At 46.5% G+C, this 21,703-nt stretch overlaps 2 protein-coding genes and 1 non-coding gene across 3 annotated transcripts; 2 read left to right on the top strand and 1 right to left on the bottom strand.

Moving 5' to 3' along the window:
• The first annotated feature begins 2,087 nt into the window (after nucleotides 1-2,087).
• Nucleotides 2,088-3,850, top strand: LOC101785158 (translation initiation factor IF-2). The gene is made up of 2 exons (XM_004953989.4): nucleotides 2,088-3,191; nucleotides 3,720-3,850. Exon 1 carries the CDS (start codon nucleotides 2,116-2,118, stop codon nucleotides 3,184-3,186), a length of 1,071 nt encoding a protein of 356 aa, XP_004954046.2. The 5' UTR covers nucleotides 2,088-2,115; the 3' UTR covers nucleotides 3,187-3,191; nucleotides 3,720-3,850.
• Nucleotides 3,851-4,540: 690 nt separating this feature from the next.
• On the top strand, nucleotides 4,541-6,602 carry LOC105914676. Its single transcript, XR_002677318.1, has one exon. It is a non-coding gene; the product is annotated as an uncharacterized LOC105914676 (transcript).
• Nucleotides 6,603-8,493: 1,891 nt separating this feature from the next.
• Nucleotides 8,494-11,314, bottom strand: LOC101784762 (soluble inorganic pyrophosphatase 6, chloroplastic). Its single transcript, XM_004953988.4, has 5 exons — nucleotides 10,812-11,314; nucleotides 9,762-9,862; nucleotides 9,485-9,666; nucleotides 8,875-8,973; nucleotides 8,494-8,793 (listed from the first exon to the last, which is right to left on the bottom strand). Exons 1-5 carry the CDS (start codon nucleotides 11,201-11,203, stop codon nucleotides 8,701-8,703), a joined length of 867 nt encoding a protein of 288 aa, XP_004954045.1. The 5' UTR covers nucleotides 11,204-11,314; the 3' UTR covers nucleotides 8,494-8,700.
• Between the last annotated feature and the right edge of the window lie 10,389 nt (nucleotides 11,315-21,703).

Genomic DNA, 21,703 nt, shown 5'->3' with positions numbered 1-21,703 from the left:
GAGCCGCATGTACCTAAGCGCCACCACTGACTTGCTGTGCGCTGTCGTCAACCAAAGTTTCCGTTCCACCGTCTGTCTTGTAAAATTCGTTGTCTGATGTCGAGCCAACCACCCCTAGCGTACCATCATCGGTTACCGAGTTGTGGATCGAGTGGTGTGGAGGCGTTCCCGTAACCGGGAACCTCGTCCCCGGCGAGCTGCGGCGCTTACCTTCCTCCCAGCTCTCGGGGGGGGGGGAGCTCAGCGTCCGGACACGGGTTTGGTTTTGTAAAGTGAGGTGGTGCTAGCACGTAGCATATGCTCACTCGCCTGGCTGGTTGCAGTTCCCGGCAACTTTATTGCACCGTCCGTTTCATGCTTCACGCTGACGCCAGTAGCATGGGCTCTGCTCTTGCTACAAATTTTCGGGTCGGTGCCGGGCTGTGTTTTTGGGTTCGAAGAATACCATTGGGCCGGGCTGGCCCAGGTTTATGAAACAGTATGAAATAAAGCAGATTATTTTAAGAAAGTGAGTATTAAAGGTCTGTCCGGATGAAATAAAATTAAAGTTTGGCTCTGTCTAGATTTTAGGTGGCTAAAACTAGTCCTATCATGTTTAGATCAAGAGCTAATTTTTAGCCAAATGTATTGATTAAAGCTCATCCTACCATCGGTGAGCCTACTACGATGCATTCCCGCGCTGCTCATTCTTTTGGTGGGATGGTACTTTGCTCTTTTAGCATCCATAGTCTCCATTAGCTGTTTTTTGGGATAATGAACTAAACTTTTAGTTTGTGGGTTGGCTAATTTTTAGCCAAGAGCAACTCCAGCAGCAATTGCCGTTCTCTCTAACTTTTAAAGGGCTATAAGTCCGTAGTGAAATTTAGGGTCAAACTAAGTTTCGATCTACAAGTTTATCAGCGTAGTTCAATCTACCTAGTCATCCGAACTAAGTAACTGGGAGGAAGTCAATGCAGGCATGGAGGAAATGGGAGAAAATAGGATGGAGGAGGTTTATAATACTAGTATTGCACGGTGCATCACCCCCGCAAATTGAGCAACAACACAAAAGGAAGATGAAAAATGAACATATATGCACACGTAGCTCGAGGTGTACTTGGTTGCACGCTATCACAAGTCATGCCAAACTTCACCGCGCACTTTTTAAAAGTGTTGTTTGGTTGGTTAGAATGTTTAGACTACCATGACTTTTCAGTTGGTTTGCAGTAGAGAAAGAAACTCAAGACGTGTTTGGTTGCACTCCACTACAAGCCATGCCGGACGTGCGGCACATTGCATCGTTTAAAGTTGATGCTTGGTTGGTTAGAAAGTTTAGGTTTGATATAGCTTTTCAGTTGATTGGTTTGCAGTAGAGTCTGTCGCTATAGGTACGGCGTGGATTTTAAGGCCGCGGTTTAGGCATCGCTGTATGTGTGGTTTGGTAGAATGCGGAGTGTGAATTTTAAGGTCGCGGTTTAGGCGTCGCTGCAAGTGCGGTTTGGTAGAATGCGATAGTAAACCAAGCATGCTCTCAACAAAAATCCATTTGGAGGAGAACCTTGTGCGTCGCCACAATCAGCTCTCAAATCCTTTTTAGACTATTGCTATTATTTTTGTTTTACCTTTATTTTTCTTTCACTACGGCACTACACTTTCCTCTCACGCCAACGTTGAAGTTGCTCCGGCTCAAGCAACGGCACAAGCGATGAACTACGTTGAGGTAGTTCGTCGTGGTAGCAAGGTCATCAATAAATATTAAATTTCGATAATCGCATGTAGCAATACATTAAGCTATTCTAGACATCTATCTATGGAAAACACTGCATTCTAAGATATTATTCCAAATCTAGCAATGTGATTTTCATATAGCAATTTTTTAAAAATCTGACACCCAAATAACAAAAAATGACACCAATTGATCCATAACGTCAAAAAAGGAACAAGATTGCTTGTTTGGTTCAGAAATGGCGCGTGTGACAGAACTTCAAGCCGAAAGTGGTTTACTGTTTGTTTGGTTCAGAAAAATGGCGCATGGCTCGGTCGCGTTCCAAAGGCAGAGATGGTGAAGCAGAACAAGCAAGCGGGCACATCACGGATGACGGAACACAAGTATCCGGCGCAGCGGCAATTCACGCGATGTCCGATCCCCGGCGACTTCCTCACCCCAGGCCTCCCCCGAGTCCACGCCCCCATAGAGCGCACGCCCTCGCCGCGCCCACGCCGCGCCCCATAGAACGCAACGCACGCCCTCGCCACGCCGCGCCGCGCCGCGAGCCCCGCCCCGCTCCGCCCCACCGCGCCGCAACGATGTCATCCAGGCGCCCGTCCGCATCCGCCATGGACGCCGACGCGCCCCCCTCCCCTCCCAGATCGAAGAAGCGCCCGTCCCGCAGGAGCGACAGCGACTGGAGCCCAAACCCTAGCCCCCGCGGCTCCCCGACCGAGCACAAGCGCAGGCGCCGCACGTCCGCGGAGTCCGCCGCGCTCGCGCTCACCGCGGTGGCCGCGCGCGCGTCCGCGGCCGGCTCCGACGCGGGCCGCGGCGGCGCCCGGAGGAGCCAACGCCCGCGCCGGCGCACGGCACGCGCTGACGGGGGCGACGGGGCCATCCAGATGCTCGGGGCCGCGGCCGCCCGCGTCGGCGTCCAGAAGCACAAGTGGAGCGACGCCGACGAGTTCACGCTCCTCGCCGCCGCCGTCGCCTTCCGCGAGCGCAACGGCCATGCCCCGCGCCTCCCGGACATGGCCGAGCTGTTCGACTCCATCTGCGACTCCATCTCCCCGCACATCGACCAGTTCATGGTGTACTACAAGATGAAGCGGTTGAAGAGCAAGTTCCAGCACTCTGATGGCCCGCGCGACCGTCGCCTGCGCAACATGTGCTCCGTCCTGTGGGGCGTCGGCGTCGTTCCCTCTTCCGAGGACGACTCGGACGCCGGCGAGAGAAGTGGTGTACCGGATGCAGCAGCCATGATGCCGGTGGTCGCCGAGGTGCTCGGTGAGTACTGGAAAACCAATGAGCGAGTCATGGCGGGGGTGCCCCTTGAGAAGGGCCTGTCACTATTGGGGAAAAAAGAGGGCAGATTGCTTGAAACCAAGTGGAGGCAGCAGCTTGATGAAGAGATGCAATCGCAGATGCGGCAGCATGATCTGGCCAAGGAAGTCTGCGGCTTGCTCACTGATGCCATCAAGGGCCTCGGCCCTTAGCTCGGGTATGAATGCCATGCCATGCTGCATTAGATCTGTAGGAGATTTCCTTCTCCTTCCTCAGTTTGACTGTGTGTTGTGTGATTAGCTCAAACTTGTTGCTCATTTCAGACTTGGTGTTGGGTCAATTATAGTAGAAGTTGTTTAGAGAAAGCTGGAGGTCAAACATTCTTCCCGATTTGTTGTAGCATCTTCTCTAAAATGATGACACAGTTGCATTGTCCGACTTCTGTAACAAAACAGCACGGCAAGAATGCCTGCTTTGGTTAGTGAATCAGTTATGTTCTATTCAGCTGGCCTGCAAAAGAGCTGAGCTTCAGCAAACTTAACCATGTTGATTTGATTTTATTTAGTATCATCAAGCCTATATGACTGCTTTGCTCAGATCCGCAGACTGAAATTTGCTATAGTATTCCTTGAGTCATCCTTGTGCAAATCCAGAAATTGCTATTCTGATCCTGAATGAATGGTGGCCAGGGAACAGTGTTGCGAAAGGGAATTTTGATAAGAAATGCAACTTTTTTTTATTTCAGATGGATTGTGGAAGAACGCACATTTGCGCACATAACTAGTTTTCAGATACTGTGCATTCTCTGAAACCATGTTCTGATGAATTTGCTGTAACTTATCTCAATCCGTCCAATAATGCAGTGCTATTCTATCCCGAAGTTGTTCAAGCTATGTACATCGAAATGTAATTTCCATCCGCAAATAGTGGGTTTTGATGTTCCTTGGAGCAGTTGAATCCATCTCGTCCGAACTATCATATTTGGTTCAAAAGCTGCCTTCGCATCAATTTCTCTGCGTTTGCTTGCAAGTTTGTCACTGCAGGAGACAACAGAACAGTAGAAACTCTCACAGCTTAATTCGAACTTTAGAAATGTTACTGAAGTGAGTGAAAACCTTTTGCCGATATCTAGAGAAAGAGAACACATGTTCTTTCGACTGTAATCACTCTTTCCTTTCCACGCTTCCTGAACTTCAGTCCTGAAAAATGGCGTTCTGTTCTTTTCAGACGATGCCCTCTTCTTTCTTTGCCTCCGGTCGCCGGCGTCCGGGAAGAAAGAAGAGAGCATCTTCTCTGGACTCTGGACACGCGACGTGGTCTGTTAGATCGAGTTGCTGTCAGGATGTTGAAACGATGATAGCATTTGGATCATCACTATAGGACATAACTCATCGTCAGAAATATGAGTCTTTTTCAGATGACTTGATGACTCTGACTAGCTTCTATCTTTTTTTTCCCCTTTGCCTTCTATGTATGCTGACAATGAAATCTAGAGCTTTTATAGCATTGATTCTAGTAGAATATAACGCAACAGGTTATTACTGAAATGTTTCAGTCCATGAATCGGAATAGATAAAGGATTTCGGAGAATTTTGAGGGAAGGCTTGCACGGTTGCACCTACAGCACACGCAGCCTCGAAACAAAGGGCGCATCCCGGACAACACAGTGGAGTAGCGGATACAGCGCACTGAGGCCGACCAGTGGTAGCCCCCTGGCTTCCCCGCCTCGACTTCTCAGATTGGTGAGCAGCTGAGCATCGGACCCGCCGGCCCACTCCAAAGAGCGCGCGCCACCTGCCACGCCGCCGCGATGCCATCGGATCAGCTGTCCGCGTCCACCGTGGACGCCGACGCGGCGCCCGCGTCCCTCTCCTCTCCCAGATGGAAGAAGCCCTCGTCCGGTCCCCATCCCCGCACGGGCGACTGCGACCGGGGCCCCAACCCTAGCCCCCTCGGCGCCCCTTCGTGCAGGAGCGAGCTCAAGCGCAGGCTCCGCGAGTCCGCGGAGGCCGCGCGCGGGTCCGGCGACGGAGGCAGACAAAGGCTCGGGCTTGCGGGCGTCACTGTCGGCGTAGGCCACGGCGCCGTCCAGAGTCTCTGGAGCGACGCGGACGAGGTCACGCTCCTCGCCGCCGCCGCCGCCTTCCGCGAGCGCACCGGCCGTGTCCCGCGCCTCCCGGACGCGGCGGCGCTGTTCGGCTCCATCGGGGACTCCATCTCGCCGCACATCGACGAGGCCAAGGCGTACGACAAGCTGAGCCGCCTCGAGAGCAAGTTCCTGCACGGTGCGTCGGGGAGTCCCGCCGGCACGCACGACCGCCGCGTCCATGACTTGTCCACCAAAGTATGGGGCCTCGCCAACGTCGTGTCCCCTCCCGAGGACGACTCGGACGGCCAAGACGCTGAAGAGAGCTGCAGTGACGAGCGACGCCTGATCATAGAGCGCGCGCCACCCGTCGACGCGCTGATGCCACCCGACGCGGCGACCTTGGACGCCGACGCGGCACCCGCGCCTCCTTCCCCTCCCATTGCAAAGAAGCACCCGCCCAGCCCTCAGCGCGGCATGGACGGCGACCGCCAGGACCCCAACTCTAGCCCCCGCGGCTCTCCCTCCCGCAGGAGCGAGCCCAATCGCAGGCTCCGCACGTCGGCGGAGAGTACCGTGGCGGCCGCGCGCGGGTCGAACGTCGACGGAGGGCATGAAGACGTCCAGAGTCTCGAACCCGGGGGCGTCGCTGTCGACGTAGGCCAGAGGCTCGAACCCGCGGACGACGGAGGCCACGGCGCCGCCCCTAATTATCCCAGGACATGGAGCGACGCCGATGAGGTCACGCTCCTCGAGGCAGCCGCTGCCTTCCGGGAGCGCACTGGCCAAATACCGCAGAAACGGGAGTACGGGACGCAGGGGTGCTGCTCCGCTCCATCAGGGGCTCCATCTCCCCGCACATCGACGAGGCCAAGGTGTACCACAAGCTTCGTCGCTTCAAGAGCAAGTTCCGGCACGAGGCGCCGGGGAAAATCCGCCACTGGGCACGACCGCCTCGTGCATGATCTTTGTGCCAAAGTTCGGGGCTTTGGCAACACTGTGGCCCGAGATGCATCAACCGTGATGCCGGTGGTCACCGAGGTGCTTGCTGAGTACTGGAAAATGAATGAGCGGGCATTGGCGGGGTTTCCCCTGGAGAAGGGTCTTTCACTACTAAGCAAAAAGGAGGGCAGATTGATGGAAACCAGGTGGAGGAAGCAGCTTGATGAAGAGATGCAAACACAGATGCAGCGCCATGATCTGGCTAAGGAAATTTGTGTCTTGCTCAATGACACCGTCAAGGATCTCAGTTCTTGACTCTGGTACGAATGCCATGCTGCATGCAATTTGTAGGAAATTTCCTTCCCTAGCCTAACTACTTGTTCTTAGCTATTTTGAACTTGTTGCTCGTTCTGTAGTTTAATTTAGTGTCAGGAAAATTACCTTAGAAGTTGTTCAGAGATGGAAACTGAGTGTGCTGCCTGATTGTTGCAATGTTCTGCATTTGTCTGACTTCTGTTCGCAAAATAGCACAGCAAGCGTTTCTTAATGCAGTGCATCACATACTGGAAAATCAGCTAAGCTGGACTGCAAAAGAGCTGAACTTCAGCCAAGTAAATTAACTATATTTCTGTATGTTTAGTTCATCAAGCCTATATATAATTGCATGGCTCAGATCACTAGGTTGAAGTTGGCAATTTGTCATGCCATCCTTGAGTGGGTTTCGAAAAAATGCCATCCTTCAGTGAATTCAGAAATCGACCATGCTGATCCTGAATGGATGGTACCACCTTAGTTTTCATGCACTCTTAGTTTCTGATTTAGATATAGGATTGGACAATTTCAAGATTGAACAGCACTGTGAAAAGGGACTTTTATTAGAAAAGCAACCCCTTTATATATGGATGATTAAGTATGCACAATTTTGATCCGTCTCATATGCATTGCCAGTGTTGGTGCTCTTTTTTTTTTTTTTTTTTTGGGGGGGGGGGGGGGGGGGGGGGGGGGGGGGGAGGGGTGACCTCTTGGGAGCAACGGAATCCATCTCGTCCCCACTCTCACTTAAGTTCTATGATGAATAGCAGCTACACTGTGATATTTGTGTGGCTTCAGCCTGTATAATCACTTGAGCAAACTGTCAGCATCCTGATGGGTTTTCTTTTTGAGGTATTTGAGCTACTGAGCACCACTTGATTAGACCAGCTCTTCTCATTCCTTGGTTGGGAGCTTGTACACTACTATTATAACACATAAACCCCAATTTGGAACCTCACCGTTGACTCTGTCAATCTTAAGGAGCGCGGTTTTCTGTCCACCGAAAGATGGCGATGCGGTCAGCAGTTCACCGTTCATCCTGTTTTTTGGCATGCCATAACTAGATACGTGCGAGGGAATTCAATGTCTGCAATTGTTCAATCACTTGTACTGTTTTTTTTTCCGGGTAAATCACTTATACTGTTCATACAACGGAGTTGGTACCTGGTGCTAAACACGAACACTCTGCAGGTAAGGCACAAATGGATTGTTAGTTGGTAACTCTTGGCAAGGCACAACTTTAAGTGCTGAGGACCTCTAGAAGGTGAACAACCTCCAGGATTGCTCTCTGCATCGTAATCAAGTCGAAGTTTTTTTTATTCCCTGATCGCACCAGTTTCTGTAGGATCTAATCATCAAAGTGGTTGCTTTTGCTACAGTTTTAGGCCTTATTTTTGCGCAGGGGAATTCTCTCTTAGGTTCGTGCAGGGGCGATGATGTCCTTGCAGGAATCGAAATTTTTTCCTGCAAAACTCGAATGAAATGCTTGAGCTCCCAGGCCTCTGGTAGTTGGGTTTGCAACTTCTGCGCATGCGATATATTTTATCTATATTGACTTCTGAGATGTAACAATCCAACACCAAAAACGATGTTTAATCGTGCTGTAAAAGACTTGCTTAACGGCCTGAAACTACTTTGGCTCAGTTTACTCGTGTTCCGGGGTGTTTGGATACGAAATGCTAAACTTTAGCAGGATCACATCAGGGGGTGTTTGGATACGAAATGCTAAACTTTAGCAGGATCACATCGGATGTTCGGATGTTAATTAAGACTAAATATGAGCTAATTACAAAACTAATTGCACATATGGAGTCTAATTCGCGAGACGAATCTATTAAAGCTAATTAATCCATCATTAGCAAATGTAAGCACCACATTGTCAAATCATGGACTAATTAGGCTTAATAGACTCATCTCGCGAATTAGACTCCATATGTGCAATTAATTTTGTAATTAGACTATATTTAATACTCCTAATTAGTATCCAAACATCTGATGTGACAGGTGCTAAAGTTTAGTATCAAAATTTCGATGTGACAGGTGCTAAAGTTTAGCAGGACCCTGAATAGTTTAGCAGGAGGTATCCAAACACCCCTGAATGAGTTTCCATTTTGGAAAACATGCTTCTTATCTTTATTTATTTTTCAGTTTTTGAGGGAGAGAGTGATACACGCAATAATATTCAGTCGCTCAAGAATAATTCCTCTCCAGCGTTGCATTATGGAGAACTCGCTCCAGAATCATTATTCACTCGACAAGATTATTCCTGTTAAACGGTTCGCAAAAAGGTCTGCAAATGAAGAAGCATGCTTACAGCATACAAAACGACATGCTTAAGAAGAATGCAGTTCAAAGAATGTTGTGGCTTCCCATGGACCAAAGAAGATTAGGCTAGTGAGAGCTCTCCAGCAGGGATATTCCTCTTCACCAATTTCTCCCATGATTCGTTGGTTTCCTGAATGACCTTCAGAGCATATTCCTAGTTGACACGAACAAGGATACCATAAGATTGCAAGAATAATCTCTGTGCTTCAGGCTAAACAAAGAAGTTAAGACTTACCTTGCTTGCGGGCTTGTTGCCGAGACCAAATCTATTGGCAGGCTTTCCATCTGGTATCTTGTAGTCTCTGAACCAGTCTCTGATGGCAGTCAGTGTCCCCTGATCAAATTACAAAATGGCCAAAACAAATGTAAGAGAAAGTGGACATTGGCTGCGCAGGCAACGTTGCAGTATGGACAGTGTGATTGAACTCAACGCACAAACCTAACAACAACACAAAACACAAGGACAAACTAATTCGGGTAAGATCATCATAGGGGTAACATTTATCCCTTGTCAATGCCAAAGTTTGCTACCAATACTTTCAGACTCTTCAGCTGAACCTCAAAAACTAAAAACAGAAATCAGTAGTGAAAAGTGGCATGATATGAAGGCATCCCACTTTCCAATACATGAACAGCGAGTGAGTATTTTATGCAATATTTGCTTCAACTGTTTTTTTAAAAGGCAAAATAAAAACAGTGACACTTTTTTCTCAAGAAAAAAAATAGTAATAAGAGTGACATAACATGGAGAAATGCCCCCACTTGCCACCAGAGACATTGGCACTAGATACTGAAGGAGAACAAGGACAAGCACTAAAAGAGAAGGACAGGGACCACAATCATACCGGAAAATGCTTCTCAACATCATCCACATCATTCACAAGAGATGCTTTGGGGTCGTCCAAAGAAATGGCCACAATTTTCCAGTCAAGCTCCCCCTCATCTATCATTGCTAGAGCTGCCAATGGTTTAACCTTAAGAACATCCCCAATATTGGCACGTCTTTCACCTATCTCAACAACATCAACTGGAAAATAAAGCCACAGGAAAGAAAGATTTAGATAACCCGAAGTTAATATGGAAACCACATTTTTCAAAGATAACAAATTAAATGTCCATTACCAGGATCATTATCTCCGAATGCTCCTTCCACATCAGAATTTGCAGAAGTCGGGTCCTCCCATGTTTGAGGCAACAATCCATAGTTCCAATTAATATTGTACCTGATGTAACAAGTAATGTCAAAGAAAGCTGTGCAAAAATGCGTTGTGAGGCCAATAACAGTGTAAACTCAATTGCATCTCCAACAAGCATGTATGTTTCACAGTTGAAGCCTGATAACAACATAAAAACAAGAAACTTCATTGAATATTGTATTATCCCAAAAATAAAGAAATCAAGTCAAAGCATAACAGAGCAGCATCAGACTTTTAATCGAGAACAAATTCCCCTTGTTCATTTCATCAATGTACCTTACTGAATCATAAGTTTCTAGCATGATTACAACTACCATTCTCCTTGAGGATATCTCTGTAAAAGTTTTTTCTTCTCAATCTACTCATTAACAAAAGAACCAAAGATGATGGGAACCTTGTCACTTGAAATACAAACACCAAGCTAAATACCCCTTTTCATCCTTTATAGGATATACTGTAATGGGTATATTGACAACAGTGACAGCCACAAGCATTCGACCAGAGCAGTTTGAATGAACTATTTAGCCACTTCATTGTTTCCATGACCTTACATGCCAAACTGAAAAGATTAGGATTACTTCACATAAAGACTAACATCAAATCTGAATTGCTGAATTGCACCAAACTAAGAAGCCAGACTAGCAATTTCAGTTCCCATCAAAACAATTTTAGTAACCTACAGGCTACAGAACTTTCCCACTACAATATAGACCACAGGTGGTGTTGCATAGCCAACCCAAAAGGTAGAAAAAACGAGAATCCATCAGATTGGATCAAGAGAGCGAAAACCTTTTAAAATGTCAACTTTTCTACTATACGTTATCATGTAATTGAATACCATCACGCCCTCGATTTTCATGTTTTAGTTCCAATTAGAACAAAAGAGGCGATATTTTTTTTTCTAAAAGGACAAAATAAACCGTAAGTCAAGAACTCCAAATTTCTTATCCAATTTTCCCGGTTCAAAAGTCCTTACGGGTAGTATCGGAGGTTGCCCTTCTTGGTGTCCTGCTTGATGGGCGTGAAGGCCTCGTCGGTGGCGACCTCCATCTTGGCGCTGCTCTCCTTGGGGATCTCGACGATGAAGTGGAACACCCCGTCCCCGGCGCGCAGCGGCACGTCGTGCCACGGCGACACCTTCCGGCCCCCGCCGTCGACGAGGAACACGCGGTAGTCGAGCGTCTCGGGCTGGCCCTGCTCCTTGGGGCGGAGGTCGGCGGTCTTGAGGAGCGCGGTGGTGGTGAGCCCCCGCTGGCGCTGGAACCGCACGGCAGTGGGGAGGCGGGCGGCGCGGCTGCGGAGGCCGGCGCCCGCTAGGAGCGTAAAGCGGGTCGCCGCGGTCGCGGACGCCGTGGCCGCGGTCGCCATCTGCGCGGGCTCCGGGGGCCGCCGGGTACGGTGGTGGTGGAGGAAGGAGGAGTTGGAAAAAGGAGGCGGCGGCGGTGGCCACTGAGGAGTGGGGGCTGCGGATGACGAGGCCAAGGATTAGCTCGGGGCTTTATCAAAAAAAGGATTTGCACGGGGTGGACGGGTGGTGGCTAGCAGCAGGCTTAGCTGACCAGGTGGGCCCGACCTGCTGTCTTGTGTTGCCGGCACGGATATCCGGAGATTCGAGGAATGTTTCGTGGGCTGCTGGGCTAGTAAGGGCCAGCCGAGTCATCAAGATTTGGGAAAGCCCGGCCCAGAATGAAGGTGGGTTGCCACTACATCCCTGGCTTGCTTCGCAGATATCAGCGTCACCGAGCGAATCCAATTGGATTGGAGATTTGGACGGATAGTGTCTGCTAATGCCGCCTTGGCCGGGCACGGCAGGATCGGATCTCAGGGTTCGCCTGACCACTTTTACAGAAGTTGTCTGAAATCCTCACTGTGAAATTTCCAAACCCTGCTAGCCGGCTCATAGCTGCAGCATGATCAGTGTGTAGGTCTTGCATTGGCCGGCCGCCGGCGATCCATGGCGATGGCAGTCCGTTCGATGCCTCAATACGGGGCCGAAATGCCGAATGACTCCACGACGATGGAAAAGCAGGACACAAGAAGGGTTCACCTATGGGAATGGGATATGACATGATTGGTGCCCATTGCCCAAGATGTCGTGGTCCCTGGGAATTTGTGTGTTTGCAAATACACATATCCCCTTGATCTTTTCCCATGACAAATTGGCAACATGTCATGTGCCTTCATTGTTCTACTTAACCATGGATTGTAATCCCAACCATTAATAACATGACGGACTCGATTTTGTGGAGTATTCCACATGTGAATCGAGGACAAGTTGTTCTTTAAATTGGCAAAAACATGATGATTGCTGAATTTCCGGTCAAAAAATCAAAAAAGAAAAAAAAGTGCTGAATTGTGAAGGCGCCTTAAGAAGGAAGTAACACGCAACTCTGCAAGGTTTGCACACAGAAGTTTTTGTTAATATTGCGTCAAGGCCGGTTCAGTTACGAATTTTGATGAGATGAGGGCAGCACTACTACTAGCTAGTAGTAACTGATTAGTGATTATCTTCCGCGTGGCTTTATTTCGATGCCAATTTCAACTTGCAGAAGCTGCGCCATGACTGTGTTCAGAAATGTCCAATGTAAGAATGCTGAAAACACCATTTGGTTGCTGCCACCGTACGCAACATTCGTTCCAGAAGGTTATGGAATAATGTTTGGCGAAGTGCATTAGCCTCAGTGCTGGTTGGCTCTGCAGTCAGGAGGGATGTGTTTGATTCTAAAAGATGGCCGAGACGACAATTCAGAGATAAGCACGTCTTTTAAATATCGCAGCGCCTAATCAGTGCCCCATTTGTTGTTAAGTATCTTACTATTATTAATATTATTAATTGGAGACTCCTTTTGAAGCTTTCGAGTGAAAGCCACCTAGGAGTCTAAGTGGTCACTTTAGAAAAAGAGAGAAATACTAGAAATTCTAAAAAAAAAAGCAAAACATCTAGCTACAATCAGTAGACTCAAATCATCATAGCTATTAGATCTATTACCCACCTATGCCATTATGGAAATAGCCTAAACTAACCCCCTAAATCTATATTTAAATTGCTCACCTCTGCCATTATATAAAATAAACTAAAGTAACCCCCTAATCTCGTCAAAATTACCCACTTATGCCATTATATTTTTTTATTAAATAACCCAAAATGTAACTAAATTGCTCACCACTAATACTTAAAAAATAATTTAAAGTAGCTCCTTAAATTTGCATTAACCCCCTAATCTTCGTCAAAATTACCCACTTATGCCATTACATTTTTTTATTAAATAACCTAAAATGCAACTAAATTGCCCACCACTAATACTTAAAAAATAATTTAAAGTAGCTCCTTAAATTCGCATCTATATTACCCACATATGCTATTATTAAAAATAACATAAGATAACTTTAATTTAAATCCAAATCACCTTAATTAAAAATACACACCAATATGTGATTCAACATTGTCTAATTCTTACACTATTGATATTACGGTATATATATATATGCATGATGTGTCTCACTATTTATAAAGATATAAATAAAGTGATGAGAATATAGATTTCTATATTAAAATTGTAGCTCAAACTTTGAACTATTAAACAAATTCAAGCACATGTCGCAGACAAATTCAAGCACATATCTGCAATTTAAAGATTACAATTACTAACTAAAATCTATCACAATCGGATGAAGATAATAAGTATATATCATTATATCTATATAAGTATTGACTTCGAATATTTGACAAATGAGAGGTAACTCAAGGTAATAGTTTTTTTAAGCAATGTGGCCTTATTTTTTTTCATGGGAGGCTCCGCATTAGTTCTCATGAGACACGCTAGAAAAAAATATAAATTATAAATTCTCAAAAAAATCATATTCATCAATTATCATTCTTGTAAACTCTAATAATTATAGTCATTGGTCTGTTATATTTTCAAAAAATTTACCCACCATTATCATTATGAAAATATTCTAAAATAAATTATAAACTAATATCTAAATTATCGAGCTCTACCATTAGAAAAAATAATCTAAAGTAACACCATAATCTTCATCCGATTTACTCATGCATATCATTATAAAGCATTATTTCAAAAGTAATCATTAAAAATAATCTAATTATCTTCATGCGCATCATACGTAAATATCCAAAGTTGCTAAATTACCTATTTATGTCATTGTTAATATAGAAATACTAAGTTAAGGTATATACGTATGATGGATGTCACTATGTAGACCATTTATATATGTATGTGAGGAAGTGATGAAAAACATTAATTTTATGCTAAACACCTTCTTTCGAGGTGCGATACAAAATGAAAAAAGTGTGAATATGGATAAAATATTTATAGAGTAATTAATAATTAAAAATCAATCATAACTGAACAAAGATAAGTACACATGCTATATAAGTATTATGTTGGAGTATTGAAAATACGAGGGAGTAGTAGGTAACAATTTTGATCATTAGGTAGGAATTTATTTTTTAAATAATTTTCAAATACAATAATTTTAAAACATTAATTCATGCGGGAGCACGAGTTGATAGAGTAGTATAACGTTAAGGATAAGTTAATTAGTTTATTCTTAACTGATTAGCTCACCATAAACGTAGTCATGTATTTAAAGCAAGCAGGGGGAGTTGCAAAATACTAGTGTTAAGCGAGAGAGAACTTCCAACCTAATTTTCTTTTGGATTAGCGGCATAGGACAGCGTCAGTTTTACTAAATACTAAGTAATAAAGTAGGAATAGAACTTCCAGGCCCAGTAGATAAATTATTAGACAAAGTTATATATTTGACTTTTTAACTGGAATTTGTTAGCAAGTCTAATATTAATATTCTTGAATTAAACAGTTTCAGATTGGGTGATGAGAATGCGGAATGTACTCCAACGGATAAGATCACCAAAAAGAGGACTATTCTTCTTTCGAACAAAGCGGGGAGCATTTCCAGAATATCGCAATATCCACTGGGGAACTTTAGCTTTCGTACCGAGCGCCTAACTGGTATCGTTTGTTCGTACTAAATGCCACGCCATTTAGTACCGGTCAAAATGCTCAGTATTAAATGGTTTTGTGACGCATACGCGCATCGTCTCAAGTCACAAGTCACACATAATATACGCGTGCGCGATCCGTGGGATTCAAACCCATGACCTTTAAGCCTCGCGCGAATCTTCCTTACGATCTTACCTACACAATACATGTGATTGAGTAAGATATGCTTTCTTTTTCAAATAACCCGTGAAGAGACCTTTAGTAACGGTCAATAACACCGACTGGTACTAAATGTCACCATTTAATACCGGTCGGTGTTATTGACCGGTACTAAATAGTACTCTACGAGGTACTGGTGTTGTTGCTCAGTACTAAAAGGTCTTCGAGGACTAAAAATTTCTACCCAGTACTAATTTAGCGTATTAGTACCGGACGAAAAGTTAAGGACGAATGATCATATTTCTAGCCGTGATTGAAGTGGCAGGAACTCCATATCTTAATTAAGCACCAAATTAAGCATTTAAGCAAAAGTTTAGGCGAGTCGGGTGTCGCAAAAGTTGCAAATCATTGATGCTAATGGCGTCACGCGATTCATGTAAGCATCAGCTTTCAGCTGAATATTCGTTGGTTCTCCGTTAGCCCCATGTGACAAGGTTAGCATTACCCAGCAGCCTCCATTAGCTGATGGATCCGATCTTTAATAAGAAGCTGATGCTGAAATCATTCGATTCTCTGAGCACGACTGATATCAAATGCGTCTCTGTTGATTCTGTGCTGTCCTTATACATATATTATATATACATATGGAATAATAACTAATAAGGTAGAATATACACTAGTGGTAGTCATGCAGATTATTAATCGCTGATGAGGCAGGCAGTTGTGCCGTCGCCCAGGGAACAGTGTGGAGTGCAGGTGCAGCACAGGCCGGCCGGGGAGCAACTTGGCAGTGGAAATTCCTAATCAAGATCGATCGCGATCAGCTGTGTGACGAGCCCATTGTTTGGCGTTGTTGCTGGGCTCTGCATGGATGGATGCGCAGCGCACCATCACGGCATCACCCATGGCGTCGTCGTCGGCAGCACCAACTGGCCGTGGCGCACGTAATTTCCTTTCCGCTGTCACAGATATTGACCTGAGGAAAGGGAAAGGCGAGTGGCTGGAGTGCGTGAGATTCAGCCGGCCGGCGCGGCGTTGTGGAGCGTGTGCTCATGATGCTTCCTTCCTCCGGCCCTCCTGCTGGCTCCCAACACCGGACTGCCGGCGCCGGCGGTGTGCGAGTGATGCGGGCAAGTGCATGTATTTTTGCCTTGGAGTTGGAGCTCCTTTTCAAGATGCGGTGACGGCGACAGGAGCCAAAAGGCGGATACGGCGTGCCGGCGAAGACAAATTAAACTCATGATTGAATCGGACACCACTGTCCGACGTGGTTAAGAGTCAGACTTCCGTTAGTCAGTGAAACGACCAGGGTCGTCCAGGGGGTTTCAAAGCCACACACACCACGGATAGAGAACGATTTTTGCAGCTTAATTGCCTGATCACCCTGGTCATGTCCCGAGTAGTAATATTTTTCACGTGCAAATGTGCAATGTAAATAGTAAACTCTGTGCAGTATCAGGCTGTTATCAGCTATTACCTTATCTTTCAGGTAAGTGATCTAGGGGGCATCTAGCTAGCTACCCAAGTGGTCGATCTCCGGACCAAAGGACAGTGTCCAATGTGTAAGCCACTGCATATGCTACGGTATTACCAGCAATGTCGCGGCTCGCGGCCGGCCTTTCTGCCCGCGGCACGCATTCTATAATGGGTGGGTGCCCAAATCCCTCTTGACTTGTGCCGGCCAGCCCTGCAACTTGCCCTAGCTGACCTGCGGCTGAACTGGACGGCAGAAGGGAGGAACCGGAGCCGGCCGCGGCCGCGCGCGGCGACGCGGAAGTGCGCAACACTGCCGATCATCGATTCGCCCGGGACATGCTCCGATCCCAGTCTTATCTGACGCCCCCCTTTTCATCTCTTTTGCACTGCACTGCCTTTATTTCGTACGCGCGTGCGTGCAGATAGACGATAGCTAGACATCTACTACTCCGCGTCGTAGTGGCCAGGCCAGCACTAGCTCGTCAACCCGATCGGCACCCAGGGATACACGCTCCTATCCCGTGTACGCCACTGACGCATCCCTCATCGGGGAGTAGTTGTTTGACGTACACTTCTATATACCAAACCGGAGGCGAGGTAATTGGGGGAGTTACTTTCTTTGCAGTGCCCGGGACAGGGTTGGAGGAGAGAGGGGGAGAGAGGACGACGACGACGGAGGCGATGCGGATCCTAACAGGAGCGCACCACGGCCTGCCGGGCACGGGAGCACCTGCAGGCGAATGCATCAGCAAGCACTAGCTGGTGGTAGTACTAGCTTAGCCAGCCAGCAGCTGGCGAGCAGGACGGGCACCATGCCCTGATTGCCTCCATTAGCTAGCGAGGTGGTGGAGATGCCGGACCCGCCGCGCCCTCCTCCCTCTCGATATCTCTCTCCTCTCGCGCGTGGTCACTTAATTGTGAAAAAGGCGCAGCACAGCGATGCCGATGTGTGCTCTCCTCCTCCCGCCCTAACTGCTCGATCTCGTGGCTTCCTTCTTCGCTCATTGGATGGACGGAGGAGGAGGGGGGCGCGACGATGATGTCTGAGCGCATTCCGACGAGTGTCGGAGTTGCGTGTCCGCGACTAATGTCTTTTTCTCGCTGACCCATGGTTATGCTGCATTTGTTGATCAATGCAACTCAGGTTATGCTGCACTTGCTCAATGCAACTCAGGGAGTCAGGGGGTGTGTGCGTGGCTCAACGGTTAAGATCGACTGCTCGAGGGATGTAACAGGGTCGCAGGACCTTATTAACGAAAAAAATCTGATCTAAACTGTAAAGTATTAAGTCGTAAGGCATCCCCGTCACCTTGCAGCACGTGGTTCATCTCCGCCATCTCTTCCGATTCCGTGGCAAGTTCAAACGTGACCATCAAGGAAGGGAGAGAGGGCAACTAACTTGGATTAGTAGCTAACAATCTACGCTCTCTCTTCCTTTAACTCTTTTGTAAGGTTGTGTGCTTCTAAGAAGAGGCCCGGGGTATTTCAACCTCTTTATACCATCTTGATGTAACAAAATTGAAATCAATAAAACTTTCCATTTCAGGAGAAAAAAGGTGATTGTACCTTGTTGGAAATGCCCAAGTGACGTTGGTATCACGAAACCAAGACAAAATGGCACACCTAGATCTAGTATTGGAATAAGAGTCTTCGTCTTTAACGGTGCACTATTGTTGACAAAGGATTTTCATAATGATTGGAACACTACTAGAAAACTCGATATTAGTACCGGTTTGTAGGGTGCATATCTCCCGAAAATACATCCGGGATTAACCTGTCGAGATAAAAGGGAGGATCTTTTATCACGGGTTCCAAAATTGGGATATAAGACCCTCTTTTAGTCTGTCGCCATGCCAGGGGCTGCCTCCCGCCCCTTTTATCTCGGTTGGTAATACCAACCGGGACTAAATGAACGCGCACGCAAGTCACAAATCACACAATTTTTCACGCAAAATATGCGCGTGCGCGGTCCGTCCGTGGGATTTGAACCCATGACCTCAAGCCTCACGCGTAGCTTCCTTGCCATCCCACCTATACACCACATATGTTTATATTGGGGGATGCTATCCTTTTGTATTAACTCATGGAGGACCCTTTGATCCGGGTTGGTAACACCAAACAGGATTAAAGACCTCATTTAATCCCGGTTGGTAATACCAACCGGGATAAAAAGGTTCGAGGGATTTGGTCCTTTCCCAGCCACACATGGGAGAGGGTCCGAGGGCTTTATTCTTTTTTCAGCCATCCGTGGGGATCCTTTTATCCCGGTTGGAGTTTCCAACCAGGACTAAAGGACCCCCTTTTATCCCGGTTGCTTTAGTCCTGGGTGGTAATACCAACCGGGACTAAAGGGTGACGTTTTAGTCCCGGTTGATCTTACCAACCAGGACTAAAGGGTCCCTCACGTGTGCCTGAATTTTTTAACCGGGACTAAAGGATCACCACGGGTGGTTGATTTTTGAACCGGGACTAAAAGGTCCCATTTAGTCCCGATTGCAAATACCAACCGGGAGTAAATTGTAGCACACTCCCTTTTCTCCCGGGTCGAAATTAAACCGAGACTAAAGGGGGTGGCATCTAAAGTCAATTCTGTAGTAGTCAAAAAAAATGTGAGCTGTCCATTCAGAGAAATTGTGCGGTGGAAAAATATGAAGTATCTAAAGGTATCTAGAGAAAAGTACCAAGAAGTATCAAATAGGTGGGACCAAGTACAAAAAAATAGTAATTTAATTTATTTTTTAATTATATTACTCCGATCTTGTAGGATCCGAGTATCGCTCTCTAAGGATAAAAATTAAAGAAAAAAGTACTTGGAAGTACCAAAATCGATAATAATATTTATTTGCACAAAATAATGGTACCTACAGGATGCTAGTGTCGCTCTCCAAGGCCGGATAATAAACCTACATCCTATGTCCTTATTTGCATTGGTGATGAATAGAGTATAATATGAGGCTTGTGTCTTAACCTACTTATATGGGTGTGGAGATATGACCTAGGGTATACTATGGCTTGGCAAGAACATGATGGTTCGATCTCGACAAGTTTAGGCTCGTGCTTGATGTACAATTATTTGTCCACCATATCCTCCTAAAATCTAGGTGTATATGAGTAGTTCTCACCAAATCCTTTGGAAATAGGCCTAGTCATAACCGACTTGAACCTTAGAGATAAAATTAGAAAACTTTATGATGTACTTGACTGAATCCCCACGTATTTACTAGTAACCTTCCCAAGATACCTAGTTGAAAGCTCTAGAAGATCCTAGTCGCGTCGTACTCGTGGACCTAGGCCGAGGTAGTTCAATCTTATCAATATGCTCGTTAGGTCATTCTCAGTGGAAGTTTCGTATTTGTTTCATTCTCCACCTCAGGTAATATGGTGACATGACAAAACATTTATGTGGAGAGATAGAAATTGGTGCTCATTGTTTTCAACACGTTGGAAACATGCGAAACTCCATTGAGAGGGTTTGTGTTTAATCTCCACATGTTTCATCTGCTCCCATTGATAACTTAAATGCAACATTTAGATGATATGCTAGCCTTTCATAGTGAAATGAAATTTTATGAGACTTAGTTTCATCCATCAACTCAAATATCTTTAGATAGCATTGTCCTCTTATAAACTGCGCAACAAAACCTCACACTGACAATGCCCTGATGAAGAATAGTTCCGGAATATGAACTCAACTTTGAGACACAAGTTTTAAAAGATATATATTACAAGTCAAAAGTCTCATACTAGTAGATGTTATGATGGTGCTTATATTTATGATTGAAGGGAGTATGTTCAAGAGCTGGTTACAGAATTGACAGCGGCCACTAGGACAGGAACCACCAAGGTGGTAAGTATGGAACCATGATTATCATGAGTAGAACGGTGACGGTGACCACGAGTGTCATCGAGTAGAAAGCAACACATGCAGAACCAACTGAACCATACCGCTGGTACACCAAACCTGCGGTACGGTGACGAGGTGAGATGTGCAGAAGGATGGTGAACTGTTGACACTGGGAAGCAATAATTTCAATTTGGAGTTAGTGCGGTGGCAGATGTGATATACTAGACGGCGACAACACATGCATGGTAGTATAGTAACAATGGCGACTTGGCGAGCGTGTGCCGGCTGCTTCGGGAAGGAGCCTGATGTGTTTGGCTGCTGGAGTCGACGAGGCATAGTTTAGGGGATCTCAAGGATGAGGTGGGTTGGAGCAAAAGCCTTACTAGTGGAGCCAACTAAAAAGGAATGTCTCTACTTCATTTTTTTTCTTTCAGGAAAGCACTGGGGTCGGGAATGGGAGTCGTCTCTACTTCATTCTGTCAGAGTATCAGACGATCTGGAAGAAAACAGAAACAACACAAGAACGACGACGACGATAATGCCAGCCCTCACGCCTAGTTTGCAGCAGTCGTTGTAGCTGTTTTCATGTCTTGTGTGACAACCTAGCTATAAACTCTTCACAGAACCTATCTTCTTTTCGAATTAGCCAATTAGCCTGATGACCGAAGAGAATATAACATTTGTCTGGCGGCAGGCGAGTATCGATGCCACATCTTATCAGCTGACTAATAACAGCATGTTCCATAATCCACACTGCTCTCTCCCTAATCGATCACGATATATGCTGTCGACAATGCAAGCACTTCTTTTTCATCAGAAAAGAAAGAAAGAAAAGAAAATGCAAGCACTAGCCAATCGGGGCCGTGAGACCTCTGCCCAAGCAGGTCCAGCTAACTCCCACAACTCTTGACCTGACGGCTCTGATGGTTCCTCCTCCCTGCCGCAAGTATTCGATCGGATCGACCTCCCCTTCGACCGGGGCAGCAGCAGCAGCTGAAAAAGATGCCTAACTCCCGTAGCGTCTACGTGCGCCCTGCATTTTCCGGGGGAAAAGGCACGGGGCGAAAAGCAGGAATAGCTAGGGCGGAGGGGAGAGGCCGATGGGCTTCTCCTTTCGCCGGAAGTGGAATATTAAACAAGGAACAATTAGCTAAGCCAGCACTGCAACGGACACCCGGGGGGGGGGGGGGGGGGGGGGGACTTTGCCATGTTCCGAGTCCATGAAATCTGTGGCGATCACTTCCGAAATGCTTGTTGAATACCGAATCATCTGTTTGCCGTCTTCATGCACTGGCCTTTCCAGTCTTCTGTCCGGTGAGAAAACTCTCTCTCTAAGAAGAGCACCGTTGTGAGCCACCCACACTTGTGCCCTCAGAGGAGGTATAGAAATAGTATCCCAATGGT

The sequence above is a fragment of the Setaria italica genome, chromosome I (assembly GCF_000263155.2).
Source record: "Setaria italica strain Yugu1 chromosome I, Setaria_italica_v2.0, whole genome shotgun sequence".
Taxonomy (NCBI): Eukaryota; Viridiplantae; Streptophyta; class Magnoliopsida; order Poales; family Poaceae; genus Setaria; species Setaria italica.
Note: the sequence above shows the minus strand (reverse complement) of the source record. Positions and strands in the feature narration are given on the sequence as shown.